Genomic DNA, 18,339 nt, shown 5'->3' with positions numbered 1-18,339 from the left:
TGTCCTTCACTGAATTTTCTCCAACAAGTTCCTACCTCCTGTTCTGGAGAGCCCAGAACTGGACATGTTACTCCAGATATGGCCTCACCAGTACCCAGTAGAGAGAGGAAAGATCATGTTCCTCCTGACAATGCTCCTAAGGCAGCCCAGGATGCTGCTGCTGGCCTTTGTCATCAGAGTGCCTTGATGACTTAGGTCAGTTGTCCTCTGCAATCTCCAGCCTGTCTCTGCGGTGCTGCTTTCCAGGGATGTGTTCTGAGGGATGTTGTCAAGAGCAGCACCTAGGCCTGTGTTTCCCCTGTTTCCTCTACACAGACAGCAAACCTGTTGCTGTTAATAGAATTGTAGAATCACTTTTCCTACCCCCTTCACATCCCTTGCCATATGTGGCTGACCTGAGAATATAAATTAAAAATTAATTCAAAAGACATGAATCTGTAAGACCTGAGTTGAGGTTATTAAAGTCCGCATCTGTGCAAATAGCTGCAGATGATTCCTCTGTTTGTATTTTTAAGGAGGCCAAGTATGAGTCAAACCCAGCAAGGCTTATTAGCTTGAGTGCAGTATCAGGTTAATGTGGCCAACCTGGACAAAGGCCAAGGAATATTTTCTCAATCCAGGTATGCATGGTTGAAATTGTAATGCCTGCAGCACATGCAGATACTAGGTTCTGCTTCTTCTTTGTATTTCTAATGCCACTTCTAATAATTCATCTATTGGTTCTCTCGGTGCCAGCCACACATTTTGCATTTGTGACTTTAAGAAGCTGTGGCTGAATGCTCGGTTGGAAGATAAAATCCATCCTCTTCAAGTAGTTGGAGACAATTAGAAAGAGGCATTATTGCATTTGGATGGCTGTTTTCTAAAATGCGCCACTGCCAAGACAGCAGGTTTGGTTTCTCATTGGCATTGTGGAAGTGATGGTTTACAAAACTATAAATACTTTATTATTCTTTTAATGGATTCCAGACATTCCAGGTCTCTAAATGAGTATCTCATATTACTTAGTGGGCAGTTGATGCTGTCAGGAGAAATCTCCCTAGCAGGAACTGTAAAGCTGTACTATTCTGGAATTCCATGCCTCAGTCTCACCTAAGGCCAGCTGAGAAGTGAGCAAAGCACCAGGACGTGTTTCACTGACTGTTGTGTTGTTGTAGAATGTGAACAATCCTGGCATTCTGACTCTGCTTCTGGCGAAGTTGCATCCCTTGAGCTCTTTGCAGGATCCTGTCTGAGGCCTGGCCTCTTGCTGCATGTCTTTTTGCTGCACTTTTAACAGCTGCTTGAGCATTTTATTCCATCAGCTGAAGAGACTAAGCTCGTGCTCTGCAGTGTGAGAAACCTGGGCATGTCTGCAAATCCATGTTCCCAAACAGAGACTGGTCACTTTTCATGCTTATTGCAAGTGACTGACTAACAGTCCTGGAGTGTACTGTGTAGGATGAAGGATGGGCTTATTTCTTAATTATTGAGTAATTTATTTTCTTTTTCTTTTTTTTTTTTTTTTTTTTTTTTTGTTCTTTTTCACGTCTCTCTCCATCAAAAGTCTTAGTTCATGCATCCTGTCAGTACTCAAGAGATAAAAAGGAATGGCTAGAAAGACCTGTGTGTGACTGCTCTACCTTGGAAACCTTTCTATGGAATCAGCAGACCCATGAGCTCCTTACAGCACAAAGCAGGTTTGTATTTACATGCTCTTTTCTGCTGTTGATTCTCTAATGTGCATTGTCATGTTTTCTGCTTCTGCAAAATCAATTGACTTCTGTAGAGAAGTAATGCACTGCTCCTCTCAATATTTTTACACTTTTAAGTGGCAATCTAAGACCAAAGATTTTCTTAGTAAGACAAGGGAGGTCAGGAATAAGTGGGTCCGTGTAGCCAGCTTCAGGAGCCTGCTTCTAGTGAGGCAGAGATATCATATTAAAAGATTCCACTTGATGGAGATAATTTTAACAATGTAAACTTGATCTTAATAGGTAATGTAAGTTTGCCTAGTTTCAGTTTGTTCTACTGGAGCTTCTGTAATTGTACAAATTATTTTGCCACTTACAGGCATGGACAGTTCTGTGGCCTTTCTGTTCAGAGCTGTCAAATGTCACATGTGATCTCTTTTTATAGAATACTAGAATGATGATTCTGTGATTCTTAAGGGACTTGTGGAGTTCAGTTGGTTAAAAAATCAGATTTGATTGCTCTTAGCCTAATAGAGTATTTTAACATCTTCCCTGTGCTTTTTTCTCTAATTGAAATCGCTTATGTTGCAACTTGTGTCCTCTGCCTCATGACGATCTGATGTGGACCTTGTAAGAGGTGTGTGACTCTGTCTTTAGGTCTCTTAAGGATGGTTGTAGGGAGGACAGCAGTTGTATCAGACTCCTCACCTGCTGCTCTCAGGGCTGAGCAAGCCCAGCATTCTTATACTCTCCACTTGCCTTATAATGCAAACCCCAGTCATCCTGTGGGCTCTCTGCTGTATTTGATTCACTATTTTGAAAGTGGGCCTTCTACTTCAAATGTAGTCTTATAGGTATGAATCAAGAGGAATAATTGCTTTCCTCAATCTGCTGCCTGCAGTCCTGCTAATACAGCTCAGTGTACATCTGGCCTTTGCTGTGGGCTGAGCCACCAGCACTTTGAGCTTGTCTTCTGCAACACAGTTGTACAGCCAGTTGTTACTCATGCTTTTCCCATTCCAGCTATAGGCTTCTGCCTTTCCTGAACTTCACGATGTTTCTGTCTGTCTGTTTCTCCAGCCTGTTGTTACTCTCCTGATTGGCAACTCTGTACTTTGCTTTATCAAAAACTCGTTCAAATTTGGTGAATTTAGTGAGGTGAAATGCATCCCATCATTTCAGTTAATAACAGAGAATTTAATTTACTGCTCTCCCTAAAATGACAAGTTATATGTTGCTGGCTGGTACTGCTGCATGTTTTTTGGTTCTTCACTTCCACTTGCTGGGTTAGTTTGGCTCCTGAATTTCAAGGAAAGGAAAGAAGATGTGCTAAGCAGCAGCCAGGGAATATATGTCCTCTCCAGACTATTCCCCTGTGTTGAGGTCCTGTCTTGTATGTGGCATGCAGAGGTCTCATCATCTCTCTAATGTGACACACTTGTATCTGTTTAGAAAACGTCAAGACTCAGTCCATTGTTTCCACTGCTTGTTAGCAGAAGATTTTATGTTACAGGCCATGTTTGGCCTCTAGAGAAATTACTTCATTTGACAATCACCCTTCTTTTCAGTAAACAGAACAGGTCACGGTTCTGTAGTGTCATTGTTCAGAAAAATCAAGAATGAACTATGAGGATGATTTGGCATCTGGTATAAAAATGTATTTTTCAATCATACATGTAGAGCAGTGAAAGAATTTCCATGTGTTTTGACACCAGCACGTCCCAGAGGGTCCGCTGCTCCTGTTAATGTGACCATTTCTTTTTCCTGAGGTTTTACTTTGGCTTTTCTCTCTTGGCAAAGGAGAAAAATTACCTACAAGTCTGGTTACCAACAGCTGTAACATTAGAGATCAGAATAAGGGAGCTTATTCTTCACAGCAGTTTTGACTCTGGGACTGTATTCTGACTCTTGGTTTTGTTTTAGGCTCAAGATGCTGAGCCGTTTGTCAGGTTTAGCAACTACTGTTTTACAAGAGCTGTCTGGGGAGGATGGAGATGCAGTTACTGAACCATCTATTGCTGTAAGTGCAGTGTTGTCTAAAGACTTTCAGATCTTATTGACAATTAGTTTGGGGAGCATGGTTCATTAGACTGCTGAGAGAACTGTCTCCTGCTTCTTCCTTGATGAGCACTAGACTGAGCTGTCATTCCACTCTGCTGTTCTTCTACTCCTCACCTCTTAAGTCAGCGTTTCTGTTGGGCAGACCAGAATCTCCTCAGTTTCCACATCTCAAGATGATCCTAGGAAACAAAGTAGAATTAGGGTAAAGAGACTTTTAGTGATAAGTGTGTAGTAGAAGGAAAAGCTCTGCTTGGTTGGGTAACAGTGGGAGGCTGTGCTGCCCTTTGGTATTGAGACAGTGGATAGTGTGTGAGGGTGCCTCTCGTTTCAGATTTGTTCACGTGTTCAGCAACGTACTCTTTGTTTTTGTGTGTTGACTTGCAAGTTCTCTGAGCTTTTCCTCCTGGTTTCATCTAAATATGTATTTCTACAGGCTCCATGAAATGCCTGCAGGGATCAGAGTGCAGCATTGAGGACTGGAGCTGAAAATACCACGTGGAAGCTCTGTTGCAGGCTGTTTATAGTTTTTTTTCCTTCAAACACTCACTTTGTTGTTTCAGGTAGAAACTTTGCAGTCAGAAACAGAAAGCATGGAGGAGGCACCTGAGGAGCTGTTGGAGCGCCTAGCCCAAACAGAAAAGCTGGTTGTTCAGCTGAAGGATTTGATTCGAGAAAAAGATGTCCTACTCCAGGAAAAAGAAACTCTATTCAAGGTATCATTTCTTTCTCCTGGGACCAAGAGTAAAATGATGCTTCAGTTTTCTGTGCAAGCCAGTCTCTGTTTTCTTTTGAACATGAGATACCTGCATGACGAATGGCATCAGTTCCAGAGAATTATTGGAATTTGAAGAACAGACCCTAACCCTGGAAATGCAGGATACTTTCTGCTAGTTTGACTGGGTTAATTTAGTCTAGAGGGGATAAGTTACATCCAAGTTACAGAGAATTTTGTCTCAGAGCTGTTTAAGGCCCCTCTGGATTCCCAGTGGCTCTAATAAATACTAACACCTTGTGTGAGGTTGTTCTTTCCCCACTTCACGGTGTTTGACACAGAGTAGCCTGTGCTGCTCTCATCCACCAGCCCAGAGGTTTTATGACACCTTCCCAAAGGTACATGTTGCCTATCATGAGGTTTGGTGGGAGGGCAGTTACTTGAGATGGTTTGACTTCCTCTGCTGTATGCAGAGGCAGAATTGAGTTTGTGTTCAGTGCTGAGTGAAGTCCCTGAATGCTCTGTCCCTTGAAAGGAAGTGCTGGGTAGAAGCTACAATTTTGGTATGTATAGCGTTTCAGAACAGATTTGTTTTGCAGATGTGTTTTAAATAGCGCTGTTCCTAGGGAGGCAGGGTTGAACAGAATATGGCAGAGTGACAAGCTGTGTAGCTTTTTCAAAGTGGTACTTCTTGGGTAACAGCACTGGAGTCTGAGGTGCAGTCAGCTTGTGTCCTTCTCTTACAGAAGGAGCGAGAGGCCGCGGATGCGAAGCTGCTGAAACTCAAACTCCAAGCCAAAGCCAAACTGGCTTCTCTGAACAAACGCATCGAGGAGCTGACCCGGAAAGAATCACCACTGCCTACGCAGGCCTTAGCAGATGAGTTGGAGTATCCCAAGGTTGGTAGGTTCTGTGGATAACCTGGCACTGCCTGATGTTTCAGGTCACAGGGAACCAGCAGCGCCTATTTGTCTTATTAGCAGGATATTCATAGTTCCAGCAAGGATCTCTGCCTGTGCTGTAGGGAGCCTATCTGTCCAGCTTCCTTGTACTGCAGATGCCCTTGGAGTGCTCAACTTGATCCCCTCAAGGGCAGGGGCTAGTTTGATAATCCATTGTAGCCAAACTCTTTCCTGCAGAAACTGTGTGTCTATCCGAGCTGTGAGTTTCAAAATGTTAACTGTCTTGTGAGTACAGGAGAGGTTGGCTGGAGTACAAGAACAAACAGATAAGGAGATCATTGAAACTGGAAGGCAGTAACTTAAATATAAAAAAATAAATATATATATTTTCCAGTCATGTAGCTTCCTGAGCCATCATAAAGTTTTATGCTGGGTAAAAACTGAGGGAAAAGTGTTCTCTATGAAGATATTAAAGAGGCTGTTAGCTACTAACTGGAAGCTCCCATTGAAGCTGGTAATTTTTGAAAACTTGACTATGTGATCAGCAGAACAACGTTTTCTTTAAAAAGTTGGTAATATTATGGAAGAGAAGTGGGATAGAAGTCCAGGATGGTGTCCAGACATCAGATGATGTTCATTAAAGCAGAGAACATAAAGGTTATTTTAGACATAGAAAAAATTTTAAAATATTGCAGGAAACAATAAAAGGTGCCTGTGAGAGCTGTCAGATGAGAGGCAACTACTAATGAAGTGAAGATCAGTTCTATGACTTCTTTTTGATTGAGAGCATTGTAAAATCATAGAAATGTGCTTCTGGAATTCCCAGTACCAACTTGAGAATCTTTCTCAAAGCGAAGCACCATCTGGTTTCATACATGAAGAATTGGATGATCTCAAGGACTATCATAATAGAAAAATAAAGCAAAATTTACCCAGTGCACGATCCAGCATTTCTGGTGGATATATATATATATATATATATATATATATATATATATATATATATATATATATATATACTGCAAGGCCATGAACAGCATTCCTTGGCTGCAGGGACCAGTGGAGACCAGAGGCTGTTCAGCTGTGTCACTTGACATTGCTGTCCTGGTGCTGAGACTCCTTTTTAGCTTATCTCTATGCAGCATGTGTGTGTAACATCCATGTGCTGTTATATGGCTTTGTGTAGACTTGCTGTTCAGGACTGGTGAGTGTTCTTGCTTCAAAATTCAAATTTATCAGTTGAAGAAGGCAAAATGAAAGAAAACTGATCATCAGTTAATTGGTGCAATATAGATTTTAGAGGCCTTACCTTTTTTACATAATATTCTTGCTATTCTACTGAGAGTGGCAAGGCCTTGTGTGGAGTGTTTTCATGTTCTGCTCACTTGAAATCAGGAAAGAGAAATTCTGAGAGCAGCAAGAGTCTTTCTGTTCCCCCATCATGTTAGTAGCTGCACTTGGGAGACACTCAAACAGCTTGGTTATTTAGTCAACCAAAGTCAGAGAGGAAATATAATTTCTTTCTACAATTGTATGAGGAAGGTGAGCATCAAGAAAGTAGAAGTGTTAAAGGATAATGCAGGCGAATGGATGAATGTAAGTTAGCCATTAAGAAAAATGGCTTCTAATTAGAGGAATGAGGGTTTGAGACCGTCTCTGGTGGACATGATATGGACCACAGCTTATTTGGTTTGGGTTAGAATGTAGCTTGAGTGAAATTATGTTAGGGCAGTTACCTGCAGTATTATGTATTTGACCCAGAAAGCACTAGCTTCTTTCTTGCAAGGTTAGACCTACTGAGAAGATACAGAGTCCTTTATTTGCACTTACTTCTCTGAGTAGATGCTGTCTTGAATAATGGGGGTATTTCCTAGACAGTTGCCCTGCCATTTGGAGGTGAAAATTCTAGATTAGAATTGTATGTTGTGCTGAGGTATTGAATATTAGCAAAGAGCTGGTTTTTTCCTCTCTATGATGTGGGCCCTGTGCAAAGGCTGTATTTTAAACATCTGATTAGTACTATTACTTCCTGGACTTTTAGCAGATTCTTATTTTGAGAAAAATGGAAAATACCAGCTTATCTCTTTCTATCAGATAGTATTTGTGTACAGAACAATTGAGGCTCCTCTCAAACTTTTGAAGTGGATAAAAATAAATTATGTTCAGATATAAAAGCTTATGCATTTTGGAAAAACATAATATTTAAAAGCTTGAGCTCTGGGAACTTTGTGGCTGCTACTGTCCTCAGTGGTGGCACTCTGTGTAATGGTCAGAGTAAGAGGCTTTTCCAAATCCAGCTGTAAATATCAATCCTAAGAGCTAATTACAAGTAAGCAAACTAAGCCACCCACCTTCCCCCCTTGCAACTCCTCTGCCCCAATCTTGTAAGTTATGTATATCCCTGGCTTCTTAGAGCTTCCTGTGTTTCTGTTCTTTATTTTTCTGTCCTGTTTCTAAATTTAAGGGCAATTGAAGCTTCCTTGTCTGTCTGTTGTGCTTCCTACCAATGACCTTCTCTATACATGAAACATTTTTTGAGGAACGAGTAGCCTCTTATTCTTATTACACTGATTTATAAGTACTTTTAAAAGCCCTCATAATATTTTCAGAATGTGTTAAAAGACATAGATACTCTAGAATTTCTGTGTTACTGATGGAGTTAGATTCAATACCTGCCACAAATAAAATGGAAGAATGAATTTTATATATATTCAGTACAAAATACCCAGCACTGAGTGCTCACAGTAGCTGGAAGTGCTGAGATGAGAATGTAGAGCATATTTATCTGCTCAGGGACAGGTGGTGAGGGATCTGCCCTCACCCAGGTGCAGAGACAGAGAGAAGAGTGCAGGTGTCGTGTGCTGGGCTGTCTGAGTAGACATAGCCTAAGCATGTTTTATGTGAAATGTTTACATTTCTTGGTCTTAAACAAGGATTCAAGTGCTTCAGAGCGGAGTAGAATTAATAATTGTTTTCCTGTTCCTTTTGCTTGTATCTAATAACTTGATTGCTATTAATCCTGTAGTCTAAAGAGATTTCTGTGGACATTTTCTGCAGTCTAGAATGTCTGCCCCTTTGTCAATGGAGATTATTCTTCTATAGCTAATTTAAAAATGTTTTTATTTCTGGTATTGGAGAAATTTGTGATGCTAAAATGCCTCACAAAACAGAGTAGTCATATAATAAATAATGTATTTAATAATCTAATTTGCCTTAGTTTATATAGTGAGCAGTCATGGACTGTTAGCCCTTCCAAGTGGTTTGATACTTCCCAATTAAAGGCTTATTTTGCATGTCTATAGAAATAGGGAAAATAGGTACTTAACATATGACAACTTCATTTAAAGAAACAAAAGGAATGTAAACTCAAGAAATGAAGCAATGTAGTAAAAATAAGCATCTGATTAGGAGTCAAGAGTGAAGTAGCATTTTAGTGTATTTTTTTAATGAATTTACTTATTTAATTTATTAACCAGTAATACTGATAAGTTTACTTTCTTCTATTTCTGTTCGTCCCACTTTTTTCATCTTGCAGTGTCAGAAAAACGAAAATATAAGTGAAGGACACAGAGAGGAAGCGGAAGAACTGAAAGAGCAGCTCAGGGAGCAAGAGGAGACTGTTCAGGACCTGAAGAAACAGCTGGATGTAGCCAAAGTCAATCTGAAAGATGCTGAAATCAAGTATGCAACACAGGTACAGAAGTTTTTTTTCTATTCATCCATCTATGTTTCCCGCCTTGTTGCTTAGCCTAGACTATTCTATCATACTAGTATGATGGAATAGAGCAATGCTTACACAACTGGTCTCCAATTCCCTTACCTCAATTTTTTCAGTTTTGTTCCTCCTCAAATCACCTAGGTCCATCAGTGTCCCTGCCTTTGGCTCCTCCTCTAAACTTTACATAAGTCTTTCACGATCCCCAAATAATCTTCTCCTGCCCCCATCCTCTACCCCCAGGCCAGAACCACCCCTGGTGCCAAGGGTGCTCTGCAGGTAAGAGGTGGTTTCACCCTTGGACAGTGGGAGTGATGGCTCTCTGAGGAGGGGGGAAACAATCTCTGGAAGGGCCTGGTTAGGGTGTGCCTTCCTCTGAGTCAGAATCTGGGCTCTTCCCTGGCTGCCCTTGCTGTTGTGTGATGGACTTTGCAGTAGCTGAGGCAGAGTGTTCTTCCAGCTGCGCCATGGCCTGTCTGTGTTCTGCTGTGGATGTGCAGGGCAGCTGCTTATCCCAGAATGTAACAGCTTTAATGTTGTGTTGTAGTTATTTGTGGAAAGATTTTTTAATGCTCCAAACTGCAGGTTTTTGCTTTTGAACTGTGAATTGGGCTGCATCCTGTACAATTAAAAGCCCAGAAGTTGTATAAACTATTAATTATATAGTAATTATATATTATATTATTCTTGTTATTTGTAGATTAAATTCTATGCTTTTTGCTTTCTGGGATCTGAAATCTTACCAGTTGCTATGCACACATTAGTAGGATAAAGACACCAGGTAAAAATACCATTTGACCAAGATGATGTATAGCATTGTCAAGCTGAAAATTCCATCACACACATACAATGTGCTGGTGCATGTTGGAAGGAAGCCTGTGTGTATTGTCAGGTTCATAACCTTGTTGGTTTGTTTTTATTTTGTGGCTTATGTTTTCAGCTGAGTTCCCTGCAGGAGGTGATTCAGGAGAAGGAAGCTCTCCTGGAAGAGCGTGTGCACCAGCATCAAGCTGAATTGCTCAAGATGGTGGTCCAGTCAGATATGGAAGTAGAGATGCAACAGGTATATTTGATATAATAATCATATCATGGGAGGAGGAAGGAAAAGGACTTTTACCAGAAGACACTCTGAAAGAACAGTTCTCATTAATGTAACTCAGAAGAGATAAGAAGAAAGATGCTTTGGTTGTTTGGAGTTTTTTGGAATGCTAGTTGGGACTTTGAGTTCTAGCTTCAGTCTGCTGGTTTGCTATCAGTTGGAGAGAAAGAACAATTGAAAAAAAGTTCAATATTATATAAAAGTTCAATATTCAATATATTATTGTGCTCCAGTTCCCTATTCATGAAGCAAAGTAAGCTCACTGTGTCAACAAAAATGAATTAATTCAGGCTGTCAAAGTAACTGTGTTACAAAAACGAGGTGTACTGATGAAACCTGGGAATCCAAGCTTGCATTGGTCTCCCCAGTGCTGGAATGTTTCTCTCACAGAACCTGCGCACGCTGCAGAGAAAGCTGGAGGAGCAGGAGGCAGCTCTGTTAGGACGAACTCAGGTGGTAGAACTGCTGCAGCAGGAGTTGCACGCTGCTGAAAAACAAAACCAGGTACCTGGTCGTTCTTTTTATTACTTTACTCTGTGTGTGTGGTGGATGGGGCCTTTGTCAGTAGCTCAGAAGTTACCAGATTAGGGCTTTTTTAGCACCAGCTTTCCATCATGAAATCAGCTGAGGCTGCCCTGGCTGGGTCAGGTGTTGGAGCTGCAGGTCTGTGTGCTCAGCTTACAGCAGGTACAGCAGACAATGGGGGCTGCAGCTGCCTGCTCTAGTGATCCGGGTTCTGGGCAGGTGGACAGGCTCTACATCTATCCATACCCATACTGCTGACTGCAGTTTCAAAGCCAAATGCACAAACCCTTGCCAAAAGCAGAAGTGCCTAACACAGTGCTGCTGAAGCCTCAGTGTTTCTGCACTGCAGTGTCCAGGCCAGATCAGAGCAGAAACAGCTATTCTCTGGTATGTCTTGCTGGCCTATGCATATATGGTGACACAACTCGTGGATTGGGATGGGCTCTCACTTCATCAGTTTGGAGTGTGAAGAGGATGAGATCAAGTCTGTGCATAAATGACTATAGAGACATGTGCTCCTTGACACAGGATTAATAACACAACCTCTTAAAAGGTTGGTTTGCAGATAGAGGATCAGTGTATTTTTCGTTTTTCCAATATCTGAACTTTTGGAAATTCTCCATCCCTTTAGAAGAGGCTTACACTGAATCAGTCTCATATTTGTAGGCTGCATGATCTCCAGCCAGTCTAATGCTGAACCTCACTTTGATAATTTTTACACACTTGTGCCCCACATATTTTCTTTTGCTCTGTGTCCCAGCCAGGCACAATGATGGCTCCTCTTACTACTGTGGAGAGGTAAAGAACCTCTGTGAGCTGACTTGTACTCACTATTGACTGCATTGCTCAGCAGGGTGTATCATGGGGTGGTGGCATGGATATCTTCATGACATGGTTGTTGAGCTCCCTTGGCTTCTCCTCTGTCTTTGACTGCCCTCATACATTCTGCTGTTATCTCCAGATTCATGTTTCAGGAGTCCCCTTTCACATACATACTCCTGTCCTGTTTTTTGTGAATTCTACTCTGTAATTGTTGAGTTCTCCCTCATTTGTTGTAGTACTTCCTCCCCTTTTTGGGAAGTTTGCTTTCTTCTAGAAGCTACTGGCCACTTCCTGGCCAGTGTTCTGTTAGTTCTTTCGTCAAAATTCCCCTCTTCCAAATAATGACTTACCTTTTCTTTACCACAACAATGTGAAGTTGTTTCTCTCAGCATTGCTTTCTTGCAATTTCCAAGTAGTGGGGCAGTTTCTTTCTAACAAATTGAAATTTCTGACTTGTTTGTTTCCTCCCTTCTGCTACTCAGGTATTTTAAAAGGATTTAATGAAAACCTTAAAATATAATTCAGATACTTTTCTTTGTCAAGGTATTTAACTAGTTGAGAGAGAAATAAATTTCTGTATCATTTCACAGGCACTCGTGGATCAGTGCCAGAAGATGGAAGTGGAACTGAGCTCCCTGAGGGAAGTGCTGGATGTGGAGAGACGCAGCGCGCGGGATCTCAGGGAGGAGATGGAGCTGGAGCTCGCTGAGAGGAAGCTGGCTTCCCATCGCTTGCAGGAGGAGGTGCAGCATCTCTCAGAAGAGCTGCAGAAGGCAAGAAGAGCACAAGCTGAACTAGAGGTGAAGTATAAAGACCTGGAACAGGAGAACAGGCTGGAGGTAGAAGAGAAGCAGCGGCTGCTGGGTTGTGTGGCGGTGGCTGAGCAGGAGCTGCCGTGTGGCCGTGCTGTCCTGGGAGCTGAGGAGGAGCAGCTGCACCAGGACCTTGGCCAGCCCTTGGTGCCCTCAGTGGCACGTGGAGCTACAGCACACGGCCCCCTGGGTGAGCAAGCGTGGCAGTTAGGTGGAGCATGTTCTCAGGGCCCCACTGTCACTGGGTTGCTTTTTGGCTTTGATTTTATAACAGCTCATAAGAATGGCTTGCTGTAACAATTCCTAATTGCACAGGGACCTGGGGGTGGTGGTGCTGCCTCCACCATGGGGGTCTAGTTCAATCCCACCATTCTGTCTTTGGCAGCTGCAAGAGGACCAGAGGTGTGGGGCAGCATATGTGGTGCTTTGCTTGTGTACTCTCCCAGCCTCTTGTCTTTTGGGGCTTATGGATTTCTTGAGCTGGATGTATTTTTTAGTTGATTTTATTGATTTGTTGGATTTTTTCCATCAACTTATGTAAATCCTTTTTAGATGTGCCACATTCTTCAATCTGAATTTCTAATTAAATTATTAGTAAAACAACCAAGAAATGCAAACTACCATTTTCTTCATAGACCTATGTTAGAAATAATGACATTGATCTTGCCTCAAGCTCTTATTTCAAATTGATTTTCTTCCAGCTTCTTTATGGCCCAAAGCTGATGCAGTGACTAAGAGATAAGGGATTTCATGAACTGTTTTGCATGTGTGTAAAATGGATGTAGTTTGGCAAAAAAGATAAGAACAGACCTTGACTCCCCTTTTTCCCCTCTGTCAGATGAACTTCTACAGAAACCTGAAGAAGTTGTCTGCTGTAAGGATGAGCTGAAGTCCCAGCCACAAGCGCAGCTTTCTGAACTGGAGCAGCAGGTTTGATATTTTTAAATGATTCTCATTAATTTTTCTGGTATATTTAGGAACTGAAGCCAAATTAAATGTCTAGAATTCTTTTTTTATCATGCATTGCTTGAGAGAGACTTTTGTTAGTTCTCTCAGCTGATGGATAGGCATGTTATTACTACAGAAGCCTGGAAAAAAGTAGAAGTCAATTTGAGTAATTTAAAAGTTGCCAATGGATTTTTTCTTTTTTTTAAGTTAACCAAATGATCAAAGACTAATATGTATTTATAAATGGCATTAACGTTTATCTTTCTCCCCTCCATCCTGTTTAAACAGGATGAATCAACTTCACAGGAAAAAATAGTAGATCAGGAAGACCAGAATGAGACTTCATTCCTACCCACAGAAAACTTGGAAAGACAGAAGACAGAAGGTTGTATGATTACCTTACCTATTTTAATATTCTTAATATACTTAAGAATTGTTCTAGAATTACTTTCTACAAAATAAGATATAGCTGGAGTGGTAGCTTTCCCCACTACAAAATGATGACAGTCTGCAGGTGGTTCTTCTGGGGGTGTATTTTTGATAGCTTTTGCTGAAACAGTAAGGGACACATATATATGCCACATCTGAAGAACCCCAGACAATTGCATTGATTTTGCATGTCTGGCCATGTAGACTGGTAGCAGCAATATCACAGCTCTATCACAATTATACTGTTAAACAATGGATTTCTTCATGTGTTTGCTTTAGGGTGTGGTGCACTATAACAGTAGGGCTGTCTCGATTTTTGAGAAATAGATTTGTTTGGTTCCTGTCATTCCAAGATAGAACCTCTTTGTAAGAATCCTGGTGACGGAATAAAACCAATAAACAGGATTCCTACAGCCCTAGAACATCATCTTTCCCTTTTTTTGTTCCAAGATCTCAGAGATGTAGGTCTTTAATGAACTTTAAGGCATTGTTTAGAATCACGGCGTGGTTTTGGTTGGAAGGAGCTCATAAAGATCATCTGGTCCTTTCCCCCTGCCCTGAGCAGGGACATCCTTCACCAGGTCACATTGCTCAGAGCCCCATCCAGCTTGACCTTGAGCATGTCCAGTGATGGGGCAGCTGGCAGCTTCTCCAGGCAATCCAGAGAGAAGCAGCCTCTTGAAAGGCTGCAGTAAGGCCTCTCTGAAGCTTTTCTTCTCCAGGCTCAACAACCACAAGTCTCTCAGCCTTTCTTCATGGGAGATGATAGATTTCAGCCCTCTGATAGTTTTTGTGGTTTCTTGTGGACTCCCTCTAGCCCATCCACATCTGACTTGTACAGGGGAACCCCAGAACTGGACACAGTGCTCTGAGTGGGGTCTCACAACAACAGAGAAGAGGGTGAGAATTTCTCCCTCAGCCTGCTGCCCACACTGTTTTGGTGCAGCCCAGGATATGATTGGCTTGATTGGCACACATTGCCAGCTCCTGTCCAGTTTTCAGTTCCCCAGAGTCCCAAAGTCCTCCTCTGTAGCCTGTTTTCAATCCACTCACTCCACAGTCTGTGCTGATACTGGGGATTGCCACAGCCCAGGTGCAGGGCCTTGCACTTGGCCTTGTTAACCCTTGCTCTGCACGAGGGCCATGTGGCTGCATTCCTCCTTGTGCCTCTGGGGATGGCATCCCCACAAAGCCAGCTGCTCAGCCTGGTGTCACCCACCCGTGTGCCGTGGGTGTGCTCCTCCCAGCTGTCAGCACACTCAGTGGTACTGGTCCCAGTATGGGCTTCTGCAGGACCTGGTTCCCACTTGCATGTTGAGCCTTTGACTCAGCTCTTTGCACACAGCCAGTTCCTTGCCCCACCTGCCAAACCCATATCTCAGCAATTTAGTTCCAGGGGTGTTGGAGAGACCAGATCAAAGGCCTTACTGAAATCCAGCTTTCAGTCTGATATCATGCCCCAAGCTACAACGGAGTGCATCCAAAATGCACCTGGAAACTTTAATCAGCTTTTTAAAAAGCAGCTCCACCCTCTACTGAAAGGAATTCTACCTGAAGAATGCAGTGACTCAGAGTTTCACTATCATGTTACTTAAAACATCTTTCCCAGTGCATGTTTAGGTGCATGTTTACTTCAAAACAAGTAAACAACAAGTTTTGCTGTTGTTGTAATTCTATTTCCAGTGGCTGTGTTGAACACTTGATTACTGACCTCTTTTGGATCTTAAACACTGGAAGATGTAATTTCTTTTTAAAAACTTTTTAAAAACCAAAATATTAAATGAAACATAAAAAAATCATCATATTTTAAGTCTGCTGTATAGGTTCTAAATATTTTGTTACTCCTTTTTACGCTGTGAATTTGTCAGTCAATTAAAGTGGGATGCCTAAAACTGTCCACTGTAATCCATTCCTAACTTGGATAGAATGAAATAAGGATTTATAGTTACCTTGTAGTTTGCAATTTCTGGTGCTTTTCAAGCATCAGAAACAAATGCCTTCAAATTTCAAGCTGTGGTTGTTTGAAATATAAAGATTCTTTAAATCCTTGCACAGTCTTCATTTCCATGGGTTTAGCAGTGCCTTAGACCAGAATATCTGTAACTCTCTTTACATCCTTATGGATTCCCTGAGTTTTTCTTGAGACAGCTCTGAGTGATTGAAGGTGTCTCTCCTGCCACATGAGGGAACATTGTATGAGGCTTTCCATAGTTAGTTGGTGGAAAGACTACAGTATAGTATGAATCAAAAAGGGAAGGCCGTTATCACAGAAAACACAGCTCTCTTCCAGTTGTTAAAATTCACAAAACATTCATTTGAGCTTCCTCAGTTTCCATAATTCTTAGCAAATACAGTTTTGAATAATCAATTGTATGTAGAAAAGTGTTAAAAGGAGTTCAGAAGAAAACCATGTACTGTATGTTGATGGTATGTGTGTCTTCTCTGCATGCTCAGAAGTGGAAAGTATAGAAAATTCGTACCCTTAAGAAAACTGTTTAACTTGGTTCTGAGTTTTATTTTGCATATATATCAACATATTTTTCATACCCTCATTGCTAGTTAATGTGTTCACAAAAATGGGGCCTTTTTAATGCTTCCAAGTTGTTATTTCTGGGGAAGACACAGTATTCATTGCTTTATTGGCTCTTTTATTAAAAAGCTGAGGCATCACCTAATCAGGCATCACCTTAATTAGAACTGAGATGAATTACAGGTTTTATTTTTCTTGTACATTTATAACAATTTCTCACTTTATTTTTTCCAAATGAAATTTGAAACATTTTGCTACAATAGTCCTTTCTTTCCTTTATAGAAATGTTTCTTAAAACTTGAATCTCTATTACTTGTCTTTCAGTATGTCTGTATGACAACAATTGTTCTTTTCTAAAAGCTGCTTAAAACAGCATGTTGATCGTGTGGTTGCCTCTAAAAACAAACCAAACCCACATTATCCCACAACAGTGTTATTAACTGTTCACTCCACTACATAAGTGTTATCAACAGCCACGTGTCCTTTCTCGAAAGCTCCTGGAACAATATCCTGTTGCTGTCTAAAGCAAAATCTTAAGTTTCAAAGAATTTTTTTGTGTTTGAATGTTTCAGAAATACCACATTTGCAACCTGTTCTCCAGGAATCTCAGCAGGAAGCTGTGATGCTCACAGAAGATGCAGAACAGGTAATGATTAGGCAGCTGAAATAAGCTGCTAAAACTAAAATAGGTCAAGGACTGGCCTTGAAACAGCTAAGCTGTCATGGTCTTTTTTACCAATCCTCTTTGGAAGGTTATAATTAACTGGATTAATGGTGAAGGATAGAAATAGATTCCAAATACAGCTTGCACTGTGTGTTCGTAACAGACTATGTTTCCCTTTGCCAGCTATGTGGATTTCTTGTGTCCTTCATTCACCCAATCCACATTTATGCTATTTTCTGCCTGTTGTGAGTTAGTTTTTCAGGAAAACTATGGGCTAATCTGAGATAGGTCTCTGAAAATCAAATTCCAAAGGCTCAGCTGTCATTGTGAAGATACTTTTCAAAGCAGCCCTGTCCATTCCCACTGCCCTGACGGGCACCTGGCTGCCAGACTGGGGGAGCTGTGTGCTCCTGGAGTGGGAGACAGGTGGGCACTGTCCTTCCCTGTGCTGCTGCACCGTGCCCAGCTGCAGCTGGAGCTGCAGTCAGGCTGCTGCTGGGAAGAAGGCATGAGTAGGAGCCTGCTGCTTGGCTTTATGCTCAGCCTGGGGAGGGAGATGGCAGCCTCTGTGTCTCTGTACTGAGGATTTGCTGTGGAACTGATTGCTAGCTTAGAGCAAGGTCTGGCTCTTTGCAGCCTGCTCTGCTGGCCCGTCCTGTCCACAGGGGAAAGATTAATGCTGTGTTTTATCTAATACATTCCTCTGTATAAGACAGTTTATATATTACTGTGGAAGTTTTAAGATAGAAGTTGATACATGGAACCAGAGAAACATTTTGAGTCATTCATCTTGCTTAACTGCTGCCTGCAAGCTGTGGGCTGGTAGATCAGTGAGAATACACACACACCCACACATGTAGTCTTTTCAAGGGCAGATATAAGCATTTTAACTGTTTTCTACTGCCTCTTTAGAGACGGTGGAAAAAACAGGTTCTTTAGCATATGGTGAATGTTGAAAATGGGTCAGTGAAAACAACCCTGGAGCTGTCCATTTCAATTGTCTTCATTATAAAAAGTCCAGCTAAATAGCTCATATCTAAGTTTTCACACTTGGACAGCTATTCCTACCATTTGTGCACCTGACCCATGGCTTTAGGTCAAGTAAAGTAGTTACCCATACCCAGGTTAAGGCATCTAGCAGTTAAAAGGCTCTTGTGAGGTTGTTGATTTGTTTGTGTGGTAGAGCCTAGCATGACTGTATTGGGAAGACTCCAGGTTCTTTATCTGCTGGAGCAGTGAGGCACAGACTGACAGACCTGTGACTTATCACCTTCTCTGCTCGGGTGGTCAGTGAAAGGTTGTGGTACTGTACTTACTCCCTTTGAGGTAGTGAAGATGGAAATCATCTCAAGGTGGGAAGGAAGTTATTTATATCATTGCATCATTGATATCTTAATCTGCTAAGATATGTCTTAGTCTATTGCTTAACATCAACATCTCTTTTTCA

General features: G+C 41.6%; 1 protein-coding gene across 2 annotated transcripts in view; it reads left to right on the top strand.

Moving 5' to 3' along the window:
- GOLGB1 (golgin B1) overlaps positions 1–18,339 on the top strand; it is a 37,402-nt gene that overhangs the window by 1,447 nt on the left and 17,616 nt on the right. Inside the window, exons 2-13 of one of the 2 annotated variants that reach the window (XM_056510591.1) lie at positions 516–620; positions 1,547–1,679; positions 3,597–3,693; positions 4,295–4,447; positions 5,193–5,345; positions 8,890–9,042; positions 10,004–10,126; positions 10,553–10,666; positions 12,100–12,511; positions 13,160–13,251; positions 13,558–13,654; positions 16,801–16,874. In XM_056510591.1, coding sequence (XP_056366566.1) covers positions 575–620; positions 1,547–1,679; positions 3,597–3,693; positions 4,295–4,447; positions 5,193–5,345; positions 8,890–9,042; positions 10,004–10,126; positions 10,553–10,666; positions 12,100–12,511; positions 13,160–13,251; positions 13,558–13,654; positions 16,801–16,874 — 1,647 coding nt within the window. In that variant the 5' untranslated portion in view covers positions 516–574. Of the gene's footprint in view, positions 1–515; positions 621–1,546; positions 1,680–3,596; positions 3,694–4,294; positions 4,448–5,192; positions 5,346–8,883; positions 9,043–10,003; positions 10,127–10,552; positions 10,667–12,099; positions 12,512–13,159; positions 13,252–13,557; positions 13,655–16,800; positions 16,875–18,339 lie in introns of both variants that reach the window. The other variant, XM_056510585.1, reaches the window with a different exon arrangement.

Source organism: Oenanthe melanoleuca, chromosome 1A (assembly GCF_029582105.1).
Source record: "Oenanthe melanoleuca isolate GR-GAL-2019-014 chromosome 1A, OMel1.0, whole genome shotgun sequence".
Taxonomy (NCBI): domain Eukaryota; kingdom Metazoa; phylum Chordata; class Aves; order Passeriformes; family Muscicapidae; genus Oenanthe; species Oenanthe melanoleuca.
The sequence above is the reverse complement of the archived record's forward strand: the minus strand, read 5'-3'. Positions and strand labels throughout refer to the sequence as shown.